The sequence below is a fragment of the Zonotrichia albicollis genome, chromosome 10 (assembly GCF_047830755.1).
Source record: "Zonotrichia albicollis isolate bZonAlb1 chromosome 10, bZonAlb1.hap1, whole genome shotgun sequence".
Lineage (NCBI taxonomy): Eukaryota > Metazoa > Chordata > Aves > Passeriformes > Passerellidae > Zonotrichia > Zonotrichia albicollis.
Window position 1 is genome coordinate 21,303,866 of NC_133828.1, and position 25,026 is coordinate 21,328,891.

The window sequence follows — 25,026 nt, forward strand, 5'->3', positions numbered from 1 at the left end:
GGTATCCTTCCGTGACGCTGCACGCAGATGTATTCCTCCGCGAGAGCGAGCCGCGAGGTAGCTCCTCAAGGGTCGACTGCTGCAGCGCAGGGCGGGCAGCGGACGGGACACCAGGGGTGCGGGAAAGGGTCAAAGTAATAAAAGTGAGGCTGACTATAAACCCAAGGAAGGTTTGCGGCGTCACACGGACTTTGTAACATTGTACTGTCGCCACACCCCGCCCTGCTGGCCAAGCGGAAGTTGCCGGAGTTGAGCGAAGAAAGAGGCGGAAAGGGACGGAAACTGCCGAGGGAGGCCAGGGCGTGTGACGGTGGCCGAAAAGGCTCTGGGCTAGCGGCGGAAATTACGCTCGTTGTCGTTCGCCTATTGCTTGCCGGAAATACCCGAAGCGGTTCGCTCCGGAGGTTGCCGAGCGCGGACTGCCCTTTACGGAGATTGCCGAAGAAGGCGCCGGAGACAGCCGAAGGAGGCTGAGGTCAGCGGCGGAAAGGCCCGAGGCCGCCGCCGCAGAGGCCGAGGCGGAGCGCAGCCGTCCCGCGGCGCCGCCGCCCGTCCCGCGCCAGGTAACGGCGGTGCCGCCGCGGGCGGCTCGGTGCGCGCGGGTGCCGCTGCTCCGGGCGCCGCCGCCGCCGCCGCTCCCGGTGTCCTTGACGGGCCGGGCGGCGGGCTGGGGGCTGCCCGGCGGGCGGCGGCGCTTCCAAGGTGACCCCCGCGCCGGGAGCGCTGTCGCCCGCCGTGCCCTGGGCCCCGGGAACGGCGGCAGTGGGCCCGCCGCCGCCGAGCTGCGCTGTCCGGCCCGTGGGGGAGCGGGGCCGGGCCGGTGCCCCGCTGCAGGCGGAGAGGCCGCTCAGTGACACCCTGTGTGTGATGTGTAGATTGGTAGAGAATCGTATCTTGCGTTTGGAGGAGCGACTCACTGTCCCATAGCTGTACATATAGGTGTTCCTATATGAGCATATGTGCTCCTTTGCAACTGGGGTAGAAGTTTTTACTCGGCCGGTTTAAAACTCGCCAGCAAACATCTGACCTGATAACAACAGCGTTGTTTTCTCTCTCACCAAAGCATCATGTTCCGGCTGCTTGCTGTCCCCAGGACATTAGCTGGGGTCACCCAGTCCTCCAGAGTATGTGGTAAGTGTCTGTGGTTTATATCTGGGTCTCTGGTGATAAATGTATATGCAGTTCGTTTATTGAAGGGCACATAGGCATACGTACTTTGCAGGCTAAGGGATTCTGCGTTGCACTCTTGGTAGAATTGGGATTCTGTCAGCACTCTGTAAAGAAAATCAGAAGTGGAGGGTCTGATGGTTTCCATCTAGCAGTAAGTGAAAGTTGTTTTTGTTTTCTTTTCTGTGTCCTTCAGGACGTACAACAGCAACAGCAGCCAGCAACCAAATAGAGGTGTTTGTGGATGGCCATCCTGTACTGGTGAACCCTGGAACCACTGTCCTGCAGGTCTGGGGAATGGCATTCTCAATTTTCTGCAACTTCCCATCTCACTTCTTGGCAGCATTTTCTGTTCCATACAGCAAAAGGCCACCTGTCTTTACATTGTTTCTTGCAATTCTTTAGGGGTATTTTGACTGACTGTGATGCAATTTGAAGTGACAGAAATCCTTGGAGGAATTCAGTGTTTGAAAAAGGAAAATATGCCATGGTTGCTTGAAAGAAGATGCATGCAGCATCAATCCCAGCTGCAAAACTTTATTAATGCAATAACAGACTTCAATAAATTCTGGTTGAACTTCTGTCTCTGAACACTACGTGACCGTTGTAGTGTTTTAGAACCTGTAGATTTTGTATCTTATTACAGTGTGTCTTGGGTAAATGAGGGATTGTCTACTTTTAGTTATTAGTTGTTACAATTCAGAATGCTTGTCCTTAGCTGCTTTTATTAATCTTGGTGTGGGAAGTAAGGGAACCTGGATCTCCCAGCCTGTACCTCAGGCTACGTTGTTACTTTTCAGGCTAAAATTTCAAGTAAAGCTTTCTTTAAGAAGCCATTAAATGAAGATGTGGTATAATGGGTTAGAGCATTAAAATACACAATACAGTGGTATTTCTGCTGGCAGGCATGGCTATAATGCTGTAGCATAGATCCCATTAGCTGTCTTCATCTGGTCTCTGGAAATCAGTTGGCTCTGTCCCCCATCTCTTCTTCTGTCATGTTGTCTTTGAGTTTAGGGTCTGTTGAAGATTGGCTGTGCTGGAGTACCTTTATACAGAGGATCTGTGCTGTTGCATTATCAGAAATCATTATGATTATGGTGCTCTTTTTATGTTTTTCAATTTTTATTTTGATGCACTTTTCTGTAAAGAATGTATGTGTTCTTAAAATGTAATTTGTATTGCTAGTGCCCTGTTGCAGAGAATTCTCTCTATTATTGGAGGAAAGAATGAAACAGAGGTCAGTTAGTTTTTCTAACCTTTCTAAAGGTTAGAAAAACTATATTTGTAATTGATATCCTGACATTTTTTTGCTTTGTCACAATTTTTTATTTATGGTCACTTCTTAAGATGAAAGGTCAAGTGCACTCTGTACTTGAGCACTGACAGTGTTACTCTTTGAGAAGCTGTATAGTGTTTTCTGAGATGGAACTGAAAAGTCTAACTTAGATTTAATTTTCCTTTGTTTCTTATTTTTTGCTAGGCCTGTGAAAAGGCTGGAGTTCAGATCCCTCGTTTTTGTTACCATGATCGTCTCTCTGTTGCTGGAAACTGTAGGATGTGTCTTGTGGAAATAGAGAAAGCTCCAAAGGTATTGTTTGTGTTTCATAGGAATTGCAATATGAAATATGCAATGCAGAGCTCAGTAGGAATTTTTTGCTGTGCTTGGGCCTAGTTTAAATCTTGTAAGTAATTGTTGTCATTATCTTGGACATGAGCATTTGATAGGTGTGTGTTTGCTGTTAGATGCATTTCATGCTTTGTAGTTCAAATTTCAGCCACACATTTTTAGCTGAAACTACATAAATAATAAACCTCAGTGTATTAATTTAGTTGTAGGATTAGTACATGCAGGTTCATTCTAAGTAAAGATTGCAGTTAATAGTTTATATTTTCACTGTTGTGAAATAGTTGATTTCAGGAGTGAACACTTTCTTGAGCAGTGCTAAGAAATCTGTGCACATTCTTTTGGAGTTCAGTCTTGGATTACACATTTATACTCACTCATAAAATTTTTTAACTCACCCCAACTTCAATTCCATAATTTGAGCTTTGTGTCCCTGGATATGTTGGGTTATCACTGAAGGTAGAAGTCATGATGTGATTGAAAAGTAAGAGGGATTTATTTACAGAGTGGGAGTTTTTGTTACTCTTGCATTAATCTTGGGAAGAATTTTATTCCAAGACTTTATACAGGCTTTGTGCAAATAAATGTCTTGTAAATGATTCTTACTCTGAATTTCAGTTCTAGAGGTTTTCTAGATGTCTGCTGAAGCTCTTTCATTTGCATTGTATCTATTACAACTGAGACTCTTAGTGCTGCAATTGCTCAAATGGGGACTGGAAATCGTAGAATTTTTTCTTTTGAATAAATCATAACTCATTTTACCTTTTTATATAGCAGATTATTAATAAATATGGCTTCTAGTGACTTTATCAGTTAGACTCTTTTTTTTTTCCATGCAGACCTCTTTATTTCTATTTATTTATAACAGATACCTATGTTAGAATTGTGGGGGGAGGAGATGGGTGTTTGTGCCCATGCTGAGAAGAAATACATTGTGTTCATCCTTGCTTTTTATGGTGATTGCAGCCAGTTGCTGCTTGTGCCATGCCAGTTATGAAGGGCTGGAATATACTGACAAACTCTGAGAAGTCCAGGAAAGCAAGGTACCTTTCTTTTAGCCTCCTTTGACTGATTAGTTGTACTATCTGCTATATGATGTTGACATTAACTTCATTCTCTGAACCTAACAGAGAGGGTGTAATGGAGTTTCTGCTGGCAAATCACCCACTGGACTGTCCCATCTGTGATCAGGGTGGAGAATGTGATCTGCAGGTACAACATCCAATTAAATTGTGTAGACTTACATATGATGCTCTTATCTTAGGTGCAGTTGTGCTTTCCAGCAGCCTGAATATGTGTGTGTTGTGTTGTCTGTTGTAGGACCAGTCAATGATGTTTGGCAGTGATAGGAGCAGATTTAAGGAGAGCAAACGTGCTGTGGAGGACAAGAACATCGGCCCCCTGGTGAAAACCATCATGACTCGGTGTATACAGTGCACTCGATGCATCAGGTAAAGTCCTTTACTTGCACTCAGGAGAGTACTAAACAGGCATACTTGTGACAGTTTCTTACTAATGAAAGAAACCCCATGAGGGGTAGTCAGTTTTTTAAAAAGTTATTTTCTGATTGTACTTAAAAATTTTATTTCTGTTAGTGACTGATAGCTGGTTTCCTGGAGCTACCAGACAGGAAATAGAGAAAGATGGCCAGTGCATGAAAGTGAAATCAGAGTTCTGCAAGGCAGAACTGGTCCCATGGTGTTGGTGCCAGAATGGATATGTGACTTCCTCAGCCACAGTTGTAAGATTTATTTATTTTTGATAGCCTCTGGTAGCTATATTTATGTTGTTCCGTAGCCCTGAGATGCTGTAGTGGCCAACTTGAGCCAGATGGAAAACAGCACTATGTACCCAACTAGTTCTAGAAAGAACTTGTTACTTAGGACTAATCTTGGACTCAGTTAGCGTAGTACAGTGAGTATTGAACTGCTGTGGTTTTGATATACCTCCCCATAGTTTTTGTAGCCCTTTCTGAAGGAAATTCTGCAGATGGTCCTGTATGTGATGGTGCTGACAATGCACCTAAACAATTGTTTTCTTCTTTCAGGTGTATGAACTAATGTTTTATCTTAAGAAAATGAGATGAGGGCTGAAAAATGTTGTGTTGCAGTTGTACATTCTCCTTCTTTGTGCACCCACCAGGTTTGCTAGTGAGGTTGCAGGGGTGGATGACTTGGGAACAACCGGAAGAGGAAATGAAATGCAAGTTGGTACTTACGTTGAGAAAATGTTTATGTCTGAGTTATCAGGAAATATTATTGACATCTGCCCAGTTGGTGCTCTTACCTCCAAGCCATATGCCTTTACTGCACGCCCATGGGAGACAAGGTAGGTGTCTTTACTTCTGCTGAAGACACAGCTTTCTCTGTTTGTTGCACACTTTATCTTAGAATATGTTCATCTGTGATAGCAAGGGTTTTCTCTGGTTTTTATTTTCTGCATTTTTGTTGTAGACTTTTCCATAGACTGAATCTAACACAGATTTTGTTACTTACACCTTATTTAAGAAAAGTAAGAACATTATAGTTTGCAGACTGTTCTTCCCTTAATTTTACCCTCAAATGTTTTGGACTTGTAGGTTGTGCTGATTGCTTAGTAAGAGATGCATATAAAGGAAAATATAAATTCATTTACTCACTAATTGTTGAGGATATTATTTAAGATATCTTGTGCAACTAAGCTCTTCAGCCTCAGAGCAGAAGAGCAGATCTCTGTGGGATTTTCTTAAGTAGTTGTTTAACCCTAAACAAGACCTGAAACACATTCAGGATACAGAATCACAGAACATTAAGGATTAGAGTGGACCTTGAAGATCATCTAGTCACAACCACCCCTGCCATGAGCAGGAATGCCCTCACTAGATCAGGTTGGTCAAGACTTTATCCAGCCTGGCCTCGAACATGGGAACAGGCTGGTTTGACCATCCCAGTGATACTCAAAATCCCGAGAGCTGCTGGAGGTGGTGTGGAGGAGCAGGGGAAGGCGCAGGGAGGCCTCTCCCCGCCGATGGCTCTCCGGGAAGGCGGAGGGTGTCGTTACCGGCCGTGTCCGCTGGACGGCGCCCGAAGCGCGGAGCGGCGGCGGTGCTGAGGCGAGCCCCGGCTCGGTCCCTCCAGCAGCGATTCCGTCCTGTCATAGACCAGCGGCACTCCGTGACAGAATGACATCCTGAACCCCCCTTCAAGAGGTGATAAACAGCAAACAAGGAGCACGTGCAGACAGCAAGGTGTTACACAACACAGCTCTGAGAACGTGCGCAGCAACTCTGAGAGTAGCACCTGTTAAACTAAATACAATGAGCGTTTATAACAAACCTGTTTTCACACACTCTGGTCAGATCTGTTGTTCCCTCAACAACAGATTGTTGAGGTAACAGCAGATTACCTCAACTCTTTGTGCCTCACACTGGATGCTTTAAAAGACTGTTGTGATTTAACTCAGCAGGCAGCAAAGTACCACATAGCCAGTTGCTCATTTCAGCCCCTCATGTGGGATAGGAGAGAGAAAATTGGGGAGGAAAAGTGTAGAATTTGTGGGCTGAAATAAAGACAGTTTAATAGGACAGAAGAAGAAAATTACAATAATGATAAAAGAATTAGAGTGTACAAAAGACGTGATGCACACTGCAATTGCCCAGCAGCAGCCCCCAGCGAGCTTTCCCCCTCATTCACATGCTGAGCTTGCTGCTGTGTGGTGCTTAACATTCCTTTGGTCTGTTGGGGTCAGCTGTCCTGCCTGTGTCCCCACAGCTTCTTGTGCCCCCAGCCTCCTTACTGGTGGGAGAAGCTGAAAAGTCCTTGATGTGGTGTAAATGTTGCTTAGCAACAACTAGAACATCCCTGTGTTATCACACTACTCTCACCCTAAATCCAAAATACATCTCTATACCAGTTACTAGGAAGACAATTGTCTCTATTGAGGCCAAAAGTAAGACACTGACTGCTTATATATGAAAAACTGAAAGTGGTTTATTTGTTCTTCTGAACAGGAAGGTAGAGTCAATTGATGTTCTTGATGCAGTTGGAAGTAACATTGTAGTGAGCACGAGAACCGGAGAAGTGATGAGGATTTTGCCAAGGCTGCATGAAGATATCAATGAGGAATGGATATCTGACAAAACCAGGTGTGTGGATGTGCTTGTGCCCACATGTGTTTATGCATGCATTAAAGGCACAGTGTGGAGAACCAGGAATGTGCACAGTAGCACCAACTTTGGTATTCAGCTGGTAGTATTGTAAAGCTGCAGTGAAGAAGAATAATTGTAAAATATGTTTAATTCTGTAATTAAAGTTGCCAAGTTTTCTAATGTTCTGATTTTTGTAACATTTTTTCACGGTAACTTTTATTTCTATTATTCTGTTGATCGTTTTTGAGAAGGAAAAGTTAAACTTTCAGGGGAAATAGTTCTTGGTTTTCTCTTTTCTAAAAGCCTGCAATTGGAAAACTCACAGAATTATACACAATTATCATTGTCGTTGCTCTTTAATGATATTTTTGGTGTTTCACTTAGGTTTGCTTATGATGGTCTGAAGCGTCAGAGACTTACTCAGCCAATGGTGAAAAATGAGAAAGGAGTATTTGTGTATACCTCATGGGAGGATGTATTACCTCGTGTTGCTGGTTTGGTAAGAGCAGTTTTCAATATAAGTAGTCTAAAATTAATTTCTAAACCTGGATGTATTACAAATACTAATATCAAATTAATTCTATTTAAAAGGATTTTTTCTTTAATGTTAGAGGGGAACCATTGTGTTTCCATGTAAATGTCTTATTTTGACTATTATTTCCTGTTTCATGGATTGGACCTCTTAAAGAACTTTTTCTTATGATTTCATTTGGAGCATTGGGAGAGAAATTACTTTTATTTAAATAGGAAAGTAAACTGTTTCTTCAGAAATTTAGGAGGAAGCAATTTTCCCAATACTCTGACCTATCTGAAGACATCTTTAAATTTATTTAAACTGTGCTATCACCACTTTTGCCATCAAAGACATTAAGTCTGTATTACTTATATCTGAATTGTGCTTTCCTCAGTGCTTTTTCTGTGTGGTGATTGATTCTGCAGCTCAAATGAAGTGCTGCATGACTGCTCTGGATTTTGATTAAAAATTTTATGTGGGTGAAGTAGAATTGAATAACTGTAATTGAACTTTCCTCAAGGATGTTTTTGCCCATAGTACAGTAGCAGGGTTTGTTACAAAAGCTATTTCTTCTCAGATAATACCTTTAAGTTTACTACCAGAGCTTGTGTTATGGAAGTTTGTATTCTGTCTGCACTGTGGTGTCTTTAAAATAAAAACGTTCACCAACCTTCCTCTCTCACCACACCAAATGAGAATTAGCTACATCTAAGTGATAACTCAAGTGGGAGAGACCTGCACAGAATGCAGAGAGTTCTTCTTTGCTTATCCTGAGTTCTGAAGGAGCTGGAGCTGCTGCCTGGCAGAATCAGACATCACTGATTAGTTTGTGCTACTCCAGGCCAGCAGTAGCACTGTTGGCTTTGGCATGCCCTAATATAACAAATATTTACCTGGGCTAAATAAGAATTTGTTTCAGCAGTTTCTTTCATTTATGTTTATTCTTCCTTTCTCTGCAGCTCCAGTCAGTGGAAGGTAAGGATATAGCAGCAGTTGTAGGAGGGCTGGTGGATGCAGAAGCACTAATAGCTCTGAAAGACCTGCTGAATAGACTGAATTGTGATATGCTCTGCACTGAAGAGATCTTTCCTACTGCTGGAGCTGGGTAAGAGGACGGGCAATGTCTGTGTATAATTAGTATGTTAATAAACTTTCCAGTCTGCAGATCATCTCATGGCAATGTTCTGAAATAGCAGGAATAACAATTGTTAATGCATTAGCAGGATTTATTTGCATTTACAGTCCTCACATACAGAGAGTATTTATGGATTGTGAGTTGATTTGTAGTCTCTACTCCAGCCGGGGTTGCACACTTACCCCATGTTGTACTGAATGTATGGCTGCTGCACTTTAGAGTCAGTCACTGAAAGCCAGTTACACTCTGTTGTGAGCTGGATAAGTTAGTCTGTTTCTGTTTGTGGTGTGATAGTGCATTTATGATTAGTAATTTGGATTGAGCAATCTCTTCTTTATCTTTTCCTGAGATGAAAAAGTATTTTGAGCATTTACAGTCTTTACTTTTTTCCTTCCCTCTACTGAATTCTTATTCTCTTTCTTACATCTTTTTGTTACAGCACAGATTTACGCTCTAACTACCTGCTGAACACCAAGATTGCTGGGGTGGAGGAGGCAGATGTCCTCCTTCTGGTTGGCACCAACCCACGCTTTGAGGCACCGCTCTTTAATGCTAGGATTCGAAAGAGGTTCGTGTTCCTTGGGGGTGAATAAGCATGTGAATCCATCTGGATTTGATACGGTGCTCTGCTGGAGCTGCAGGCAGTAACTTGAGAGCATTCATTCAGATGGGATCATTGGATTTAGTTCACCTTTTAGTAAAGGGAATGGTGATTTATGTGTGGAAAAATGGTAGTACCCTGTGGTGTAGAGCTAGTTCATTCTCACTTTGACATTTTACATTAGGTTCATCTACTCAGACATTTATTCCTTTGTTACATTACGCAGACATCTCAGATTTTCTGTTTTATAGAAGTCTGTTAAAGCATATTCCTTAAAGATTTATTTTCAGCATCAGTTTATTGCTTTTTGCACTGTAACAAATCAGATGTGCTGAGTTTAGAAGCCATCTTAGCCAGTTTAAGATTTTCTTTGCCAAGTAGTATGGTTTTCCCAAACTTTTGAACATAACTAATTCAATTTTAATAAGATACGTCAGTGCAAGGCAAATGAGGTCTATAAAAGCCCTGTCCTTGTTAATGCTAGGATCTTTGAAAATACATTATTTTAAACAGTAATGACATTGAAATTTTGAAAGGAGAAAATGCAATGAGACTTTTGAATGTGTATTTTCATTTATTTTTATAAGTCTGTGCCATGAGAAGCTGCAAAAAGAAAAAATTTCTTTCCAGCTAAATTTTTTCTTTATCTAAGAAATAAGTGGATTTCTAAAACTGACTTGGCAGAAGCTTGGAGGGAGGAGGGAATTGAGTTATGAACTTGTCATGTAAGGTGTGTTGTTGTACTGTTTCTGGAATATATCTAGAGAAATAATCTTTCTAAAAAACCTAGAGGCTTGCTTAACTGCCAGAATAAAACTAAACTGCATCTTACCATGCATCTTACCAATGAAATTGCCATTTAAATTCCTTTAAATGCCATTAAAATTCCTTTGCAATGCTCTTTTAAGTTACTGCTGAAGTTCTAATTACTGGTTTAGTTGGGTAGAACTTTGTATTTCTTTAATTTTTATAAAATGTCTGTTGTAATTTCAGCTGGCTTCACAATGACTTGCAAGTGGCCCTTGTTGGCTCTCCTGTGGATTTGACCTACAGATATGAACATCTGGGAGAGTCCCCACAGATACTTCAGGAGATTGCTACTGGCAAGCATTCCTTCTCCAAGGTACACAGAACTTAAGAGTGTGACTGGTAAATTCCACAGGTATTGAGTAATAATCTGAGTTCCCCAGAGACAGATTTGAAGAGAAGTACGATCTTGTAGATGGGGTTATTTGCTTTTAATCAAATGCAGAGATGAAGTAATGATTAGTGTGCACCAAGTGTGTATAAACTGTGTAATATATTCAGGTGTGTAAAACTTTGCAGTGCAGGAAACTCCTGGGATATTTCTTGATATAAAACAGGCTGTACCAGGTGCTGCTGTTTCCACTTAAATGTGTGGTTATTGAGTGTACAGTTGTGTACTGACAACATAGTTTCCTGCTTACAGCAGTTTCTCTTGGCTTTATCTCTTAGTGAAGTAATTTTGGAACCATAGGTTTACATGGAAGACTTATGGAGAAATCAGGGATGTATTACATTATCTGTCCCGGGAGTTGTCTTTGTAGCTGTGGAATGAACGTGTGGTTGTTGGCTTGCACAGGTCCTGGACAATGCCAAAAAGCCCATGGTGGTGGTGGGCAGCACAGCCCTGCAGCGCAGTGACGGCGCCGCCATCCTCGCCGCTGTTTCCGCCATTGCACAGAACAGCAGGGCCACGAGCGGCGCTGGTGCTGATTGGAAAGTCATGAACATCCTACACAGGTTTGCTTAAAAACTTCTTTGGGAGCAGCTTGCTTGCACACTGGGCTACACAGGTTACCACAATGTATGTGTACAGATTGCTTCATGTACACAGAAGCAGCCTTTTGGGTTAAAACCTGAAGGGAATGTACAAACCAGAAATACAAGCTAGCAAAAACTTTGTAATAAAAGTGCGTTCCTTGACCTGGCTCTCTATGAGTTTTTATTAATTTATTATATTCAAATGTGTACATTCCATGTTTAAATTCTACATTTGAATATCATAAATTAATAGAATTTCAATTTCTAGATTTAGACATGGAACACAAGAGGGCTTAATAACATCTGCCACAGTAGGATGCACAGCAGAGCAGTGTCGCTTGCTAAACATCTGCATTTTCTCTAGAGGAAGAAAAACAAAATGGCAAGAGTATTTAAATAATATGGTTTCTTTGTTTGGGTTTTTCTAATATTCCTTTTACTGTGCTGCTTCTCAACTGAATAGTTAACAGAAATGCTTCAAAGATTTCCATTTGAGAGCTTTTAATCTTAGCTATTCAGTTTGTCAGGATACTACTCCTCTTAATAGACAACTTCTCTTTAAACAGTCCTTCACCACTTCCTTTCTAAAATTCTGTGAAATTGACCATCTCTGTAAAGGAAAAATTATTTCACCAAATGTAATGGCTCTCAGTTCTGGAGACTCAAAAAATTTCTTCTGCCAAAAGCAGCCTCACTGATGTAGGATATAATAGGATAAAATAGGATAGTTAGAGCAGGGCTTGGGCCTCTGAAGGAAACTCGAATATAAGATTCTGCTGCTGAAACTGAAATATTTAGTACCAAAATAATGATGAGTTAAAGAACACTCATGATATAAATGTGGTTTGGCAGTCTTTCATATTGACTTCCATACTTCTGGTGCACCATCCGTTCAACCTTAAGTGTAAAAAGCAACCTAACTTACTGAAACCTCTGTGTCTGACTGTGTCAGACAAAATTGGAAGGTCTGTACTCTAGAGAGAATATTCTTTCTTTTAAATAAGACTGGCACCTGATTTTGGAGGATTATGCAAAGCTGTTGCTTTGGAAAAGGAAGACTGCAAGAAAATGGAATTTTTAATTCATTCTTTTAAAGTATTTTTATGTGTGAATAAATGAATAGTGATGAAATAATGGCCTTAAGTCTTGGATGATTTTGAGTAGATGATGGCCCCAGTCTTTCATGTTGCACATGAGTGCCCTAAATTAAAGGCCTGATGAGTTCCATTCATAGCTGAAATGTCATCTGGAGCATCAAGCTTCACCAGTGAGCTGCCTGCCACTGGGTCCCAACTTTCAATATCCACCTTTATTTTTGCTATCCCATCTTAAATAGGTGAGATTCCTTGTGAAAACTTTAAATGCTGTCAGCTTGTCAAAATGCAAAACTAACTTGATACTCTGTCAAAAATTTCAGCTGCCTTTGAGCTTCATGTTTGTCTTGTTACTATTAGGAACCTCTTGTGTAGTTTCAAAATATTTAGTCAGAAAAAGAAGTTCAGTCTGTTCTGATGGGAGAGGGAGAATTCTGAAATTACTTAAAGTCATGATGTATTTGTTCCTACAGGGTTGCAAGCCAAGTCGCTGCTTTGGACCTGGGTTTCAAACCAGGAGTGGAGGCAATTAGGAAAAGTGCTCCCAAAGTGTTGTATCTCTTGGGAGCAGATGCAGGTGCTATAACACGTCAAGACTTGCCAGAGTACTGTTTTATCATCTATCAAGGTAATTAGTAGATGTAAATTAAGAAATGTTGCTATCTTAATGGAGAAAAAAGCATAAACAGTGGCATAAATCCCTTTGAGGAAATTTTGTTTTCAGCCAGGAAAGGGAACTTCTAACACATAACTGAGACACTGGTTACCTATTTCTTAGGTAAAGATGGGAAACTATTGATGAGTAATAAGGGAATATAAACCAGTATAGGGTTTCAGGCCTGGCAGACAAAACAGCATTAATTTCCAGCTGTTCTGTCATACCAAAACATGATCTTATGTTAATCTAAGAATCCTTGTTCCAAGAACCTCCCAAATCTGAGTGACTGTAGTGACTGAAGTACCATTTACTCCTGCTTGTAGTCCATTCATTCTCCCCAGAGTATTAGCCAAGTAAGACCTCAGAGCAGCCAGCCTCATGGGCTTCAGATTACTGGCTAAGCAAAACTTAGAAAATCCTGTTTTTTCTGGGAACACACAAATTCTGTCTTAGTAAAGCATTTCTTTTTTTTTTATTTTGACTTACTTCTGTCTCATGGTTGTGTACTGTTTCCTCTTTCTATGTATTTAGGGCATCATGGGGATGTGGGAGCTCCCATGGCTGATATTATTCTCCCAGGAGCAGCATATACAGAGAAAGCAGCCACGTATGTGAATACTGAAGGTCGGGCCCAGCAGACAAGAGTAGCAGTAACACCTCCTGGGATGGCAAGGGAGGACTGGAAAATTATTAGAGCTGTCTCTGAGGTACTGTTGCTGTTATAAGTTGCTTCTAATAAAAGTATACTGAGAGGTTAAGTTCCTTTTTGTAAACATTTTCCAATGTAAAAAAAGGTAGATTTTCAGGAAAACACACAGTTTTAAGAAGTAATGTTCTGTATTGAATCCTAGGTTAATTCTGTGAGTTAAATCATACTGTTTCCCTTTTGAAGATAGTTCTAATGTTGCAGTTTCTGTATACTGCTGGAATGCATAATGGGTGAAGCTTTGCAAATTTTGCAGGTCTTTGTGAAGTGCTTTAGGGGAAGCTGGTGGGAGCAAGCATTTTCTTGCTTTTTAGAAAGAAAGCAGCATAGACTCTGAGGCCAGGATCTGGTATTGTTAGATGAGGTCAAATATGTCCTCACTACTTAAAAGGAACAAGATGCATTGATAATTGCATTAACTTTTGTTTCATTTGGTGGTAAGCTAAGGAAAATGGAAGTATGGAAGGAGACAAGTACTTCCTTTTGTTTTTATCCTTTGTATAGCAAACAGGACAGCCTGGTTTTTAGCAGGGGGAAGTGTTGGCTGTGTAGGCATCAGAGTCCAACAGAACACTGACTTTGCTTCAGTTTGTGCATTCTAACTGCCTGTATTTTCAGGAGTGTAGACTTTTCCTTATTTTACTTTAGAGATGTTTATGGATTGGTAATCTAAACCACTGTGAGTTAAATCCCTAGAGTTGATGGCATTTCTTTCTGTGAATCTCTCAGTTGGCTGGTCTGACCTTGCCTTACGAGAACCTCGATGAAATACGGAAGCGTTTAGAAGAAGTATCGCCCAATCTGGTTCGATATGATGACGTGGAAGAAGCAAACTACTTCATCCAGGCAAATGAGTTGGCAAAGGTAAGCAAAACTAAAGCACCTTGGCATGATTTAGTGCTGTTATACAGCATAATGCCTTTTTGAAAAATCTTCCTATCTTGCATTTTTTGACCTGCACTGAATGCACTGAATGCAGAATTTACTAAACAAATGCTTTGGTAACAAGCTCCTATTATACAGGTGACTTTCTTTTCCTTTCTTACCACAGTTAGCAAAGCAACAGCTTCTTGCTGATCCTCTTGTTCCACCTCAGCTCACAATAAAAGACTTCTATATGACAGGTATGTATAGTGTGGTTTTTCCATTCTGAAATCAGAACATTTTACTTAGCTTTACAGTAAGGTTCTTGTGATTAGTTTAAAGCTTTCCACTAAGATACATAGGATTTGAGTCTTTTGAAGAAACAAAATTTTTCAGTAAAATTACTTGGAATTTTCATAAAGCACAGACTATTTTCAACTAGGTGATTTTATTTATCCTCTTTGTATCCTGTCTTGTACTAAATTTATTTTGTATTGTGTCTGTGCACTGAATATTTGGATTTTTTTTTACAGATTCCATCAGTAGAGCATCGCAGACAATGGCCAAGTGTGTGAAAGCTGTTGTTGAAGGTGCCCATGCAGTAGAAGAGCCATCCATCTGCTAAAGACTAATCAGACTTCCACCACCTTCTTCTAGGTTTTTGCTGCAGTTAACTGCTGTGACTGATACATTTTTTCCAAAATCTATCTGACAGGCTGTTGTATTTTTTTTCTTCCTTCATTCACATTTTCATCACTTCAAATAGCCCCATCATACTGTAGGACTGTTGTGTCTGAGGGAACATGCAGCACTCAACTTACTGTACCCAGAGGCAGGGTACATGATGATTGTATACAAATAAATTATAAATACCAAGCCACCCCATTACCTGTGTAATTCATGTAGCTCATGCTTCTTCCATGAAAAGAATTCAGTAAGCAACTCAGTAAATCTTGGTTTTTCTAGGAAGGGGTTTACATGGCAAAAGTACTAGATTGGCACTTCCTTCCAGAGTATCCAGGTATGTTAATATTAAACCCTGGTCAGAATGTGATCATGCTATTTTTGTAATGTACTTTTAATGCAAGTTGTCCCTCATACCTGGTTTGTGCCAATGTTCAGACCCATCTCTGCTCTGGATACTTATATGTTTCTTCATTTAGTTTTATTGAGACTACTCTTGAAGGAAATACAAATCATTTTGATGTTGTGGAAAAAAAAAAGCAGCCTTCACACAGCTTTCTCATACTGAACTGCTTTAAAAAAATAGCAGAAAGACTAAAGGCTTTTATACCAGTTCAAATGCAGAAAAAAATTCTCAGAATAGTTTCTCTGTGCACTGATCTTTATATAGCAAAGTGGGGGAAAGGGCTGTATGTGGTATTTTTTGATCATGTGGTTGGGAGTTTTTTATGCTCTAGAATAACTTCAGAACAGTGACTCTCTCCTCTGTATTATGCTGGTTAACGTAAATTTGGAAGGAGGATAACTTCCTTTTCAAATGGCTACTAAAGTTCAGTATAATTCTTCCAGGAATTGTGAAAATGGGAACAGTACCATAAAGCCGTCACTTCCAACTGAATTATTTGAAAAAAAAAAAGTGTTAATTTTGCATGAGGAGAAGCTACACTTTTCAGTGTAGAATAATAGTGTGTGGGTGTGCTGCTGTAGAAGTCTTAGTTTTATAAAATTCCTTTTTTCTTCCATGCTTAAAATTTTTCAGTAACAAACACATAACTTTTTAAAACATTTTTTTCCCTTTTCCCAGGAAGAAGACTCTTCCTGGTTATCCTGGTATATCACAGTGTCCTCACACGAGTTAAGTCTTCAGTGTTAGACTTGGTTTTACTCAGCCTGCCATCTCCAGTTACCAACAGGGATAGGGTCAGTTCTCGTGGTGGTACAGAAAAGGCTAACTGCTCATTTTACTGAGGTACTGCTATGCATGTTAGTGAGGCAGCGAGGGAGACTGCAATCTGGTTTTCATGTGGCAGTTCACAGGCCCAAGTGCAGCATGAAACCTTCCTCCTGTCCTTGTGGAATGTTACTTCTTTAGCAGGAGCAGGGGTTTATTGGCACATAGCAAAAGAAAAATGTGTGTGATGTATGCCAAAAATAGGAAGAAAGGGTGTAGATGAATCCTGTATTCAGAAAAACATTTGGTTCTCAGGCTCTAAGATGAAAACCCTTTTTTCACCCCTCCCACCCCCATTGTACACAGAGGAGCAACTTTAGCTGTGCAACAAGTCAGTTATCACTTCAAAATTTATAAAGGTTCAAAAGCTTTAGATTATTTTCCCCTTAAATGTTGTAGCAGTACTTTGGGAGCTCTGGCATGCTTTTTGGTTTTTTTGACAATTCTATGTCTTTCAATTAGTATTTATAGTAGATTGTTGTTTCTGTTCAAAAACTGTCCAGCCTTTATCAAAAAAGGCAAGAAGGGGGAGAAGTACATGTGGTGCTCTCTGTCCTGTTTCTACTCTCCCATCTAACTAGTCAAGTACAGAATTTTTCAGCCAAACTTGGTAGAAGCAACAAGGCTCTCTCTATAAATTTGACTGTTGGAAACTAGATAGGAAAGAGAAATCTAAATTAGCATTCTTAAGCACTGAGTTCAGAGTGTAGCCCACCCCTTATTCCTTCTGTTTGCTCTGGTGGCTGAACAGTTGGTGCATATGAGGACTTTTACCCAGCTAGTGACAAAAGGGGTCTGCAAAAAATAGGGGTCTGCAAAGGCAGGGAAGTGACATAGGCTGGGCAAAATATTTGAACAAAAATTACAGAAACAGGACTATTCACACAACTTACCTCTGTTTATTTAAGAGAAAAAGTTTACAGTCAGTGCTGCTACTTGCCGGTCCTGAAGCTGCAACCTGAGGTTAGAGAATTATGAAAAAGTGGGATGGTGGAGATAACCACGTTCTGAGTATTGTTCCTGGTGTTCCGGTAAGGGCTGGGCAGGCAGGTGCTCCCACTGCCTGAGCCTCAGCGTGCTGGTGCAGCTCACTCCACATGCGAGGCTGGTGGGTGCCGTTATCCCGACTCTGCTGGGGTGGGCAGCGGCTTTGATAGGCTTTGTTTTGGAGCTGAGCGCAGCCCCGGAGGAGCTGCAATTCCTGCAATTCCCCGAGTACAGCCCTGCTTCCACCTGGTGGCCAACTGGCAGAACTTCTCAGCGGGTGCATTGCTAGTCTCCTTCAGGTGCAGCAGCCTTCATCCCCCTGCTCCTGTGCACTCCTGCCTGTACAGCCTGCCAAGAACAGCAGTGTGTCTGGGGAGAGATGGATGGGGGTGGTCAATGAGTATCCCCCTCTCTGAGCACAGCCCGGGGTAAACGAGACTCTTGTGTGCAAACTGTTAACCCCAAGCATGACGGATTAAACCTTGCCTTTTTGTAGTCTTGTCTTCAGCAGGTGCATGTGGAGAGTAGAGAAGGCAAAGGGTGTGTTAATTCAAGGTAAGACCATACTATGCAGTTACACTTTCAAGCAAGTTTAGGCCAGGTGCATTCAGATTAAAAAACTATAACTGCAGACAGATTTAAGCATCTAGGTCTCAGGCTGTGACTTTAAACCAAACAAAAACCAACCAAACAATAACCCCAAAAAACAAAACCCAAACCCTGTTCAATAGCCACCTTACTGAAAACACCAGAATCCCATGGGTGCATCTCTGTAGTTCCAAAGGGAGAGTGCTTAAAACCCTGGGCAGTGTAGTGAGCTTCTTCAATAAAAAGAAACACAACAGAATTCAAGTCAAACAGGTATGTCCTCAGCAAGACTCTGACATGTCCAGCAAACTTAGGCCAGTCATAAAAATAGCTGGAACCGACTTATTTTTTAATGTATTCTGAAGCACAACTCAAAGCAGAAAAGAAGGTGTCTGTAGCATTTCCCCAAGAAGTACAAGATTTTGGATCACTGCCTCTTCTGAAGCTGATGAGATTCTTGCAAGACAGTCTGCTGCATGCTTGATTGGGGGATATGCTGTATTTTCATGTTGAAACCAACAGAAAAATAGCTTAGGGTCATAGCTCTAAAGGAAAAGCAGCATGGCAGACTGGCATCAGCCTTAATCCAAAGGGGAAAGGTAATATAACTTCATCTCTGTCCCCACAACCCCACTCCTCATAAAACACTCCAAACAATGGCTGAGCCAAAATGTCCTCTCCCAAAACAAGACAGTCTCCTAATAATTTGTTGTGTTCTTCGAATATGCAGTGAGATGAAATCACCTTTAGTGCTGAAGGGTTAGAAGATAACTCTCTCAAGGCACTGACAGGACAGAGAAAGCAAGAAAAGCAAATAGAAGAGGACTTCATGGTGACTACCAGAATGGAAAAAATGTAATTAGTAAATGGGGAACTCTGGAGAGTGGCTAAAAGCTAAGGACTTTCCTGACAACAGCAGTAAGCTTTTTATAAAGAATACAAGAACCCCACAAAATGTCAAAATGTGTAAGTTCTCCTAGAATTACCTTAGAAGTTTTAAAATTCTGATTTAAAAACAACAAAAAATACCAAAGCCAAACACAACACACAATTTTCAATTTCTTTATAGACATTAATAGATTATTATTTTTCATAAAATGCCAAACAGACACAAGTACTTTTGCGAACAAAATACTGAAGTTTACAGAGTCACAAAGAAAGCTTAGTTCAGAAATGAACGCCAAATCCTTCACTGTGCATGTGGGCTTTCACAAGTCATGGCCCTTTCTGTTGTGTAAGGTTTTATCCAAAAGACGCTTTACAGTAATACATATTAGTTGATGGAATGATGTCAGTGAACTGTCCCAAAGTACCCAGGTTGCTCCAGCTCTCCACAGCTCACAGAAAAATGGCCCAGAGAGACATAAATAACATACATAAAGCCTTGGAATTCAAACAAAATTAGTGATTCCATAATCAGCAAAGCCTGCTATGCTAAACACTGTTAATAATTATGTTTTCCTCCAGCTACGTGTACACGTTTATTCACAGTGCCTAATGCTGAGAAGCCTACTGAGATTTAGAGGCATAAGAGGTAGTAGAGACATCTCGCTCAGCCAATGCTGAATTTTGAATATAATTAACTAATATTTTAAAGAAATAGTTTTATTTCTTCTTGTCATCATCTGTACACCTGTGTTTATGTTTGAAATGGATCAGAGATGAGAACCATGTATCAAAAAGAAACATACTAAGAGCAAAAAACTTCCTATGTAACAAAAAACTTTCAAAATCCACTGGAATCCCATGACCCTAGACACTAATAAGCCTTTGCTTTGATGTTAGCTCAGCTCCAACTATTTTAGAAAAATCTTGTCCTGCATGCCCTTTACTTCTCAATTACCCATCACAGGATATTTCACACCTTTGTTGGAAGCTACTCTCAGAAGACTTAAGAGACCATTGATTTGGTCCAGAGCAGGAATTCTCATCTTTCCATCCTGCAGTGGTGACCAAGAATCTCTGCAACCTGAATGTAAATAAATAAGGTTGGACTAGCAGAGAGGACTGCTGACAAAGTGTGGAGCTTCTTAACCACTACAGTTACAATTAATGAAATATCCATAGACAGAAGCAGATAGTAAAAATACAATAGTATACTTTGAATTAACAAAGGGCTTCCCAGTAAAATGGGATGGTATTACAGCATTCTGCTGGGACAGCTTATTCCATTAATTTGTCCTCTATTTAAAGAGGTCTCCACAGATGCCCAGCATACCCTGGACAACCTTCCCACAATTAACAGTCTTACTGTTTTGTCTTTGCTGAGCTTTAGGAAGACAATACCATTTATTTAATGCAGATTAAAATACACATTGATAATGAAGAACAGATTAGTGAAGTCTTAGTTAATTACTATTTTCAGTACAGTTCACTATCAATTAATTATATTATCATGTAATAGCTAGCATACATCTGTTCCCAATTGGTTAAATACTACTTCAGCTATACTCCTACAGGAAAATTCCCATTGCTGAAAAAAGCTTTAATGAAGCTCCTAACACTCAGGAAAACCAGGTTAGTCATGTGTACATCATGTTGCTTTGCTAGCATTTGGGGCTTTAAACTAAGTAAAGCAGTCACTCTGTTGTATATAGGGCTTGTGCTATAGTTTCAGCTGTGCTATCTGCCACACAGGAGTGCACTAAAGCACAGGCTTGAAGGAGTTTAGCAGCTGGTGTAAGAAGTTCAATTATTGCATAACTTGGGTATATTTCCTAGAGAAAAATCCTCAGATCATAGGCAGTGTTTTTAACATAAGGACTCTGTGGTTTGGAAAAGTGGCAAAGAGCATGCTGGTTATCAAATACATACAACTGCAGCAGAGTAACTGAAACCCAGATACGCAAGAGACAACCATTGCTATAAAATTTTCATCTTAAAGAATTGGTGAAAAATAAGAATAAACATTTTTCAAAAATGTTAATATGCTGGGATTTCATGGTTAGCTTGACTCCAGAACTTGCCACTATTACACAAACTAATACCACATCAAAACTGCTCAAGACATTGCTTAGAAGAGTGTATCATAACTTTGGGTTTTATTTAATTTCTCACCCTTTTCAGTCTTTAAATGCCTAAAGACAAGATCTTCTATACAAATGTGGCTCTTCAGATAAGAAAAATCTTGAATTAACAGCTATACACTTAGAGTTGTTCTTCCCCTTCACAACATTCACCTGCATTTTAAATAAATTGCTAATCCCTTTAGCAAGCATTTGAAGACCTTGGAACTGTTTCCTCAGTATGTGTCTTTCAAGAAATAATACCAAGATGCCGACATTGTAACACTGTTTGTGGAGAACCTAAGAGTCTTCATCACAAGCACAGAGTCTAAAGCATGCTCCAGAAATTCCTGGGGTCTGCACTCGGGGTGTGAACGACCTTGGGAGAGAATCAAGGTTCATTTCTTGATGCACTCTCCTCCAGTAAGTGGTGTACAAGCTAAAGCACCTATTTCATTGCTTTATTAGACTCACAAAGCTTATTCACTGCATCACTGCCCTGCCTCACTACTAACACAAGTGAGACACATCAGCACAGAATGCCTCATTAGCCAGAACGTGTGATTTACAGAACATTAATGTTCTCTGACCACTCTGTGCTCAGGTGTACAATAAGTTTCCTGGATGGAGCAGTTGGTCCAGGGATGAGGCTGATTTAAATCAAGGCAGACAGACCCGTTCTGAAAAATGGAAGTTCCAGAATACAATTCTGAATGTTGTACAGGGGACCTTTTGTGCTTGGGGTTTACACATTGTCCTTGTACAGAAGTTTCAGTGTCCAATTTGTCCTGCAGTGTAATTTCAGAGCACTGCTCTACCCATCAAAATAATGTATGTCCCAGCCTAATAGTCTTGTCCATAAAGATATGCAAATATTTAAAAATAAAATTTCATTCTACATTACTAAAGCTAGTAGACCCTCCTTTAGCTTGCTACCGTGTAACATTTTATTTTCAGCAAATTAAAATAATATTTGTATCTCTTAGTAAGTTAGTGAAAAGCAAATTACTCTCAGGTAAATAAAGTTTTGTTAAATAAATTTATCCATCCATGAAGTACAAATTTTTAATTTCTCTGTTGAATGATTACATAATAGTCCACACAACCAAGATCTGGCAAATTTTTCCTCTTTACTTTCTCCTCCTTAAAAAGACTGAATTAATTTTTTTTGTACAAGATACCAGAAGTATTCCATTTCAAGTTTTCCTATTCCAAACTTCCAGATTCAAAATGTTTCTCATTTTCTTGGCATTAAGCTTCTGGCTTCACAATTAAAACACATCAGATAGATCTTCGGATGTCACCAAAATGTGTAATGCTGTCATGATGCATGCTTAAATTTAGGCAGGCAAGTAATCTGATTAAGGTCAAACACATAAGCCCAAGAAAAGATTTAATATTGTTTCTGTGCTCAGCTTCTCAAGTGCATTCATAGCTATTTCTCTAAAATGTTGAATTACCTGCATCCCATTTAAAAAATACAGTTCCAAGATACTAAGTGTGCTGTACAGATATTCTTAAGGGTACCACAGAGAGATGTGGCATAGATCAGTTGTTCATGGTGTGCCTCTCTTCCTAAAACACAAAAATCATCTAAATAGTCCAATTAAGAGAACTTGAACTGTAGTTGAACTATACTGAACTACTGAATTAAGTTGAAAGTAGCAATTCTCTTATTTAACACAATGGTTAATACAAGAAATCGCTTTGTACAGAAACTTAAATTTGGTACTCGAGCAAAATCCTACCGACTTGGGAAGAGTTTTATGCCAGGAACTTCAGTGATCCTTCAAGCACTTCTGAATTAGCAAGTGTTAGTAAGGCCTGCAAGCATCTGCAAAAGTGGGGTCTGAGAATTTGGCCCTTTATCTATCTATTTAGAATAAAAGAAAAGGAAATACTAGTTTATGCTGCATTTGTTGAATTCCCAAATTAATTAAGATAATTAATTTGTAATATTCGAAAGAGTTTGCGGTTTTTCAATCATCCTATACCTGACCAATGTTTGTAATCCCTATCATTCCTGTAATGAATTCTAGGTACAGGATATAAAAGTAGTTTTTGCTGAAACAGCTTACAAAGAGAATAATCATACTTCATGCTCCAAAGCACACAATAATGACTGGTAAAATTATGAAGGACCCCAATTATTGCACTACTTCTATACAAAATACAAACTGTTTTGGAATACAACATGGGAGCAACATATTTGGGTTTTTTTGTTGTTGTTTTCTAACATCAGCAGAACAATCCATTTGACAGATTAATAACTGAAAAACAGAAAAAAAATCAAATAACAGAAAAACACCTCCCATGCAATAATTCCATTGAATGCAACACTCCAGATTATTAAAAATGAGCTAGGTAGACTAAGAATAATCTAAAAAATTCTGCTAAACAAAAACAGTGTGACACAAAGACCAGCTGACTTTTAATTGTACTTTAATTGAAACCTATTTATCTAAATTAAAAACCCACTATGAACACACAAGCTACACTCACCATGCAGGCTGGGCAAACTCAAAGTATGTTTTGAAATGCGGATGTACCTAAAATATGGGAAATTTTTTTAAGATTAGAAGAACTGAACTAAACCAATATATTTCAGATTTGGCAGGGGAGAGGAGGAGGGTGATAATACACTAAGTAATTCAGTACTTCATCCTTATGACCTTAGTCTGACTGCAGTTCAATTAGTCTATACCACCTGAATAATTTTTACAATGGAAAAAACATAATGTATAGCTCATTAGTTTCCTAATTATTTCCTCTTCCTTCGAGACAAATAAAAAGGCATCTTTGCAGTTCATCTCTGAACAGGGCTGTGCATAATACCACTTCAAGAAACATCACAGATCTGCTGAATATAGTGATCAGTGTCTTCACCTACAGATACACCACAGCATCTGACACTGTTTTGACAGCATTTAATGTATATTTTTACAATCTAATAAAAGAATCTGCAACAAAGAAAAGTAATATTAATTTATATTACAAGACACAGTAGTATAAATTTATAGCATTTCTCAACTATAAGTTAGGAATAATATTCATAAATATGAAGAACAAAGCCCCTAAATCAAAACAGTAACTTAGAAAGAACTGAAACAGATTTTTAGAAGGGTGCAAAATGCTTTGAAAATTTTAAGAACAAAACTCAACTATTGCCCCCAAATTTCTTGCTATGAGTTGTTTTTTCACATCCTATCGTGAAGGGCAGACAATGCTAAATTTATGACAGCACAATTTCTCAGATATCTATCATATGTTCCTCTCACTCACATTAAATCCCTCATTGTTTCTCTACATAGCCTACTCTAGAAAGAAATAAAAGTAAAAATTAAAAATATGGGTCTTTTCATACCAGTATATCCAATTTTATTTACAATGCCTTGAGAGAGAGCAAGACGTTATGGTACAATTACACCAAACTATCCGACATCAATCTCAGCTGTTTACTAAGACTAAGAATACCAAAAAAAAGTTACACAAACTTTCACAATTATACACTAATTTTTAGAACCATCACAAAATGACTAAAAACTTATCAACATTAAAATACAGAAAAAAATTACATAGCTTTAAGAACAACGAAGTAACTAAAAATATTTTACCATACCTTCTTTAATTTTTTTTTTCCAGAGAGTTGATCTTTACAGATTATTAAAAAAAAATTCTTCAGCGACGAGCCTTTGTATTTTATTTTTATTAAAAAAAAAAAAAAGTCACACACATGATAAAATATTTTGTTTTGGCCATTTCTCTCCCTCCTCCAAATTGACACTTTATAAAAACCTTCTGTACTTTTTTCCCCCTCCCTCTCTCCCTCGCTACTACCTCCAAGATGGTAGGAAAGTTGTTGTTTTGGAGGGCAGAGGAGCCGCTCTCTGATGTTATGTCCTCTCAGTGCCTGTAGTGGTGCTATAGGAGGCTGCTGGCTCTCTTCTTGAGCAGCCCCAGCAGCCCTGCCTTCTTTGCTGGAGAATATATTCAGGGATTCCCCTTAATAATCACCTACCCTCTGAGCACTTTGTAGTTTTAAAATAATAAAAGAGCCCCCAAAGCTTCCTCCTCACAAAAAGCAGGATCTTCTCAGAGACAGGGGGGCAGCAGCTCCTCAGCACAGAGCCCGAGCACATTCCCAGTCCCTCTGCTGGGGAGGAAACTCTGATCTGTCAGCCCAACAGAGGGAAAGGGGGGAGAGGAGAGAGAGGAGGGAAAAAAAAGCAGCTGGAAAGGTAAGCCAGGCCCGGC

The 25,026-nt window shown here is 39.8% G+C and overlaps 2 protein-coding genes and 1 long non-coding RNA gene across 7 annotated transcripts in view; 2 read left to right on the forward strand and 1 right to left on the reverse strand.

Annotated features, from left to right (window-relative positions):
- The first annotated feature begins 296 nt into the window (after positions 1 to 296).
- NDUFS1 (NADH:ubiquinone oxidoreductase core subunit S1) lies at positions 297 to 15,162 on the forward strand. Its single transcript, XM_005484149.4, has 19 exons — positions 297 to 563; positions 1,064 to 1,131; positions 1,364 to 1,455; positions 2,651 to 2,758; positions 3,761 to 3,837; positions 3,925 to 4,006; positions 4,115 to 4,245; positions 4,937 to 5,122; positions 6,783 to 6,917; positions 7,305 to 7,419; positions 8,394 to 8,539; positions 9,009 to 9,137; positions 10,164 to 10,293; positions 10,774 to 10,934; positions 12,523 to 12,677; positions 13,239 to 13,414; positions 14,143 to 14,277; positions 14,465 to 14,537; positions 14,811 to 15,162. Exons 2-19 carry the CDS (start codon positions 1,068 to 1,070, stop codon positions 14,900 to 14,902), a joined length of 2,187 nt encoding a protein of 728 aa, XP_005484206.2. The 5' UTR covers positions 297 to 563; positions 1,064 to 1,067; the 3' UTR covers positions 14,903 to 15,162.
- LOC141730444 (uncharacterized) lies at positions 15,035 to 24,715 on the reverse strand. Its single transcript, XR_012581951.1, has 2 exons — positions 24,392 to 24,715; positions 15,035 to 23,321 (listed from the first exon to the last, which is right to left on the reverse strand). It is a non-coding gene; the product is annotated as an uncharacterized LOC141730444 (long non-coding RNA).
- INO80D (INO80 complex subunit D) overlaps positions 24,607 to 25,026 on the forward strand; it is a 46,233-nt gene continuing 45,813 nt past the window's right edge. For all 5 annotated transcript variants that reach the window (XM_074548309.1, XM_026791659.2, XM_005484148.4 and 2 more), the window contains exon 1: positions 24,607 to 25,010. The gene's annotated coding sequence lies outside the window, so the exon portion shown is untranslated. The remainder of the gene's footprint in view (positions 25,011 to 25,026) is intronic.

Excerpts from the sequence above, each read along its gene's own strand:
- NDUFS1 (XM_005484149.4), top strand. The coding sequence starts at position 1,068 with ATGTTCCGGCTGCTTGCTGTCCCCAGGACATTAGCTGGGGTCACCCAG. Across the intron at positions 5,123-6,782 it reads GCACGCCCATGGGAGACAAG|GAAGGTAGAGTCAATTGATG; the intron begins GTAGGTGTCTTT and ends TCTTCTGAACAG. Across the intron at positions 14,538-14,810 it reads AAAAGACTTCTATATGACAG|ATTCCATCAGTAGAGCATCG; the intron begins GTATGTATAGTG and ends TTTTTTTTACAG.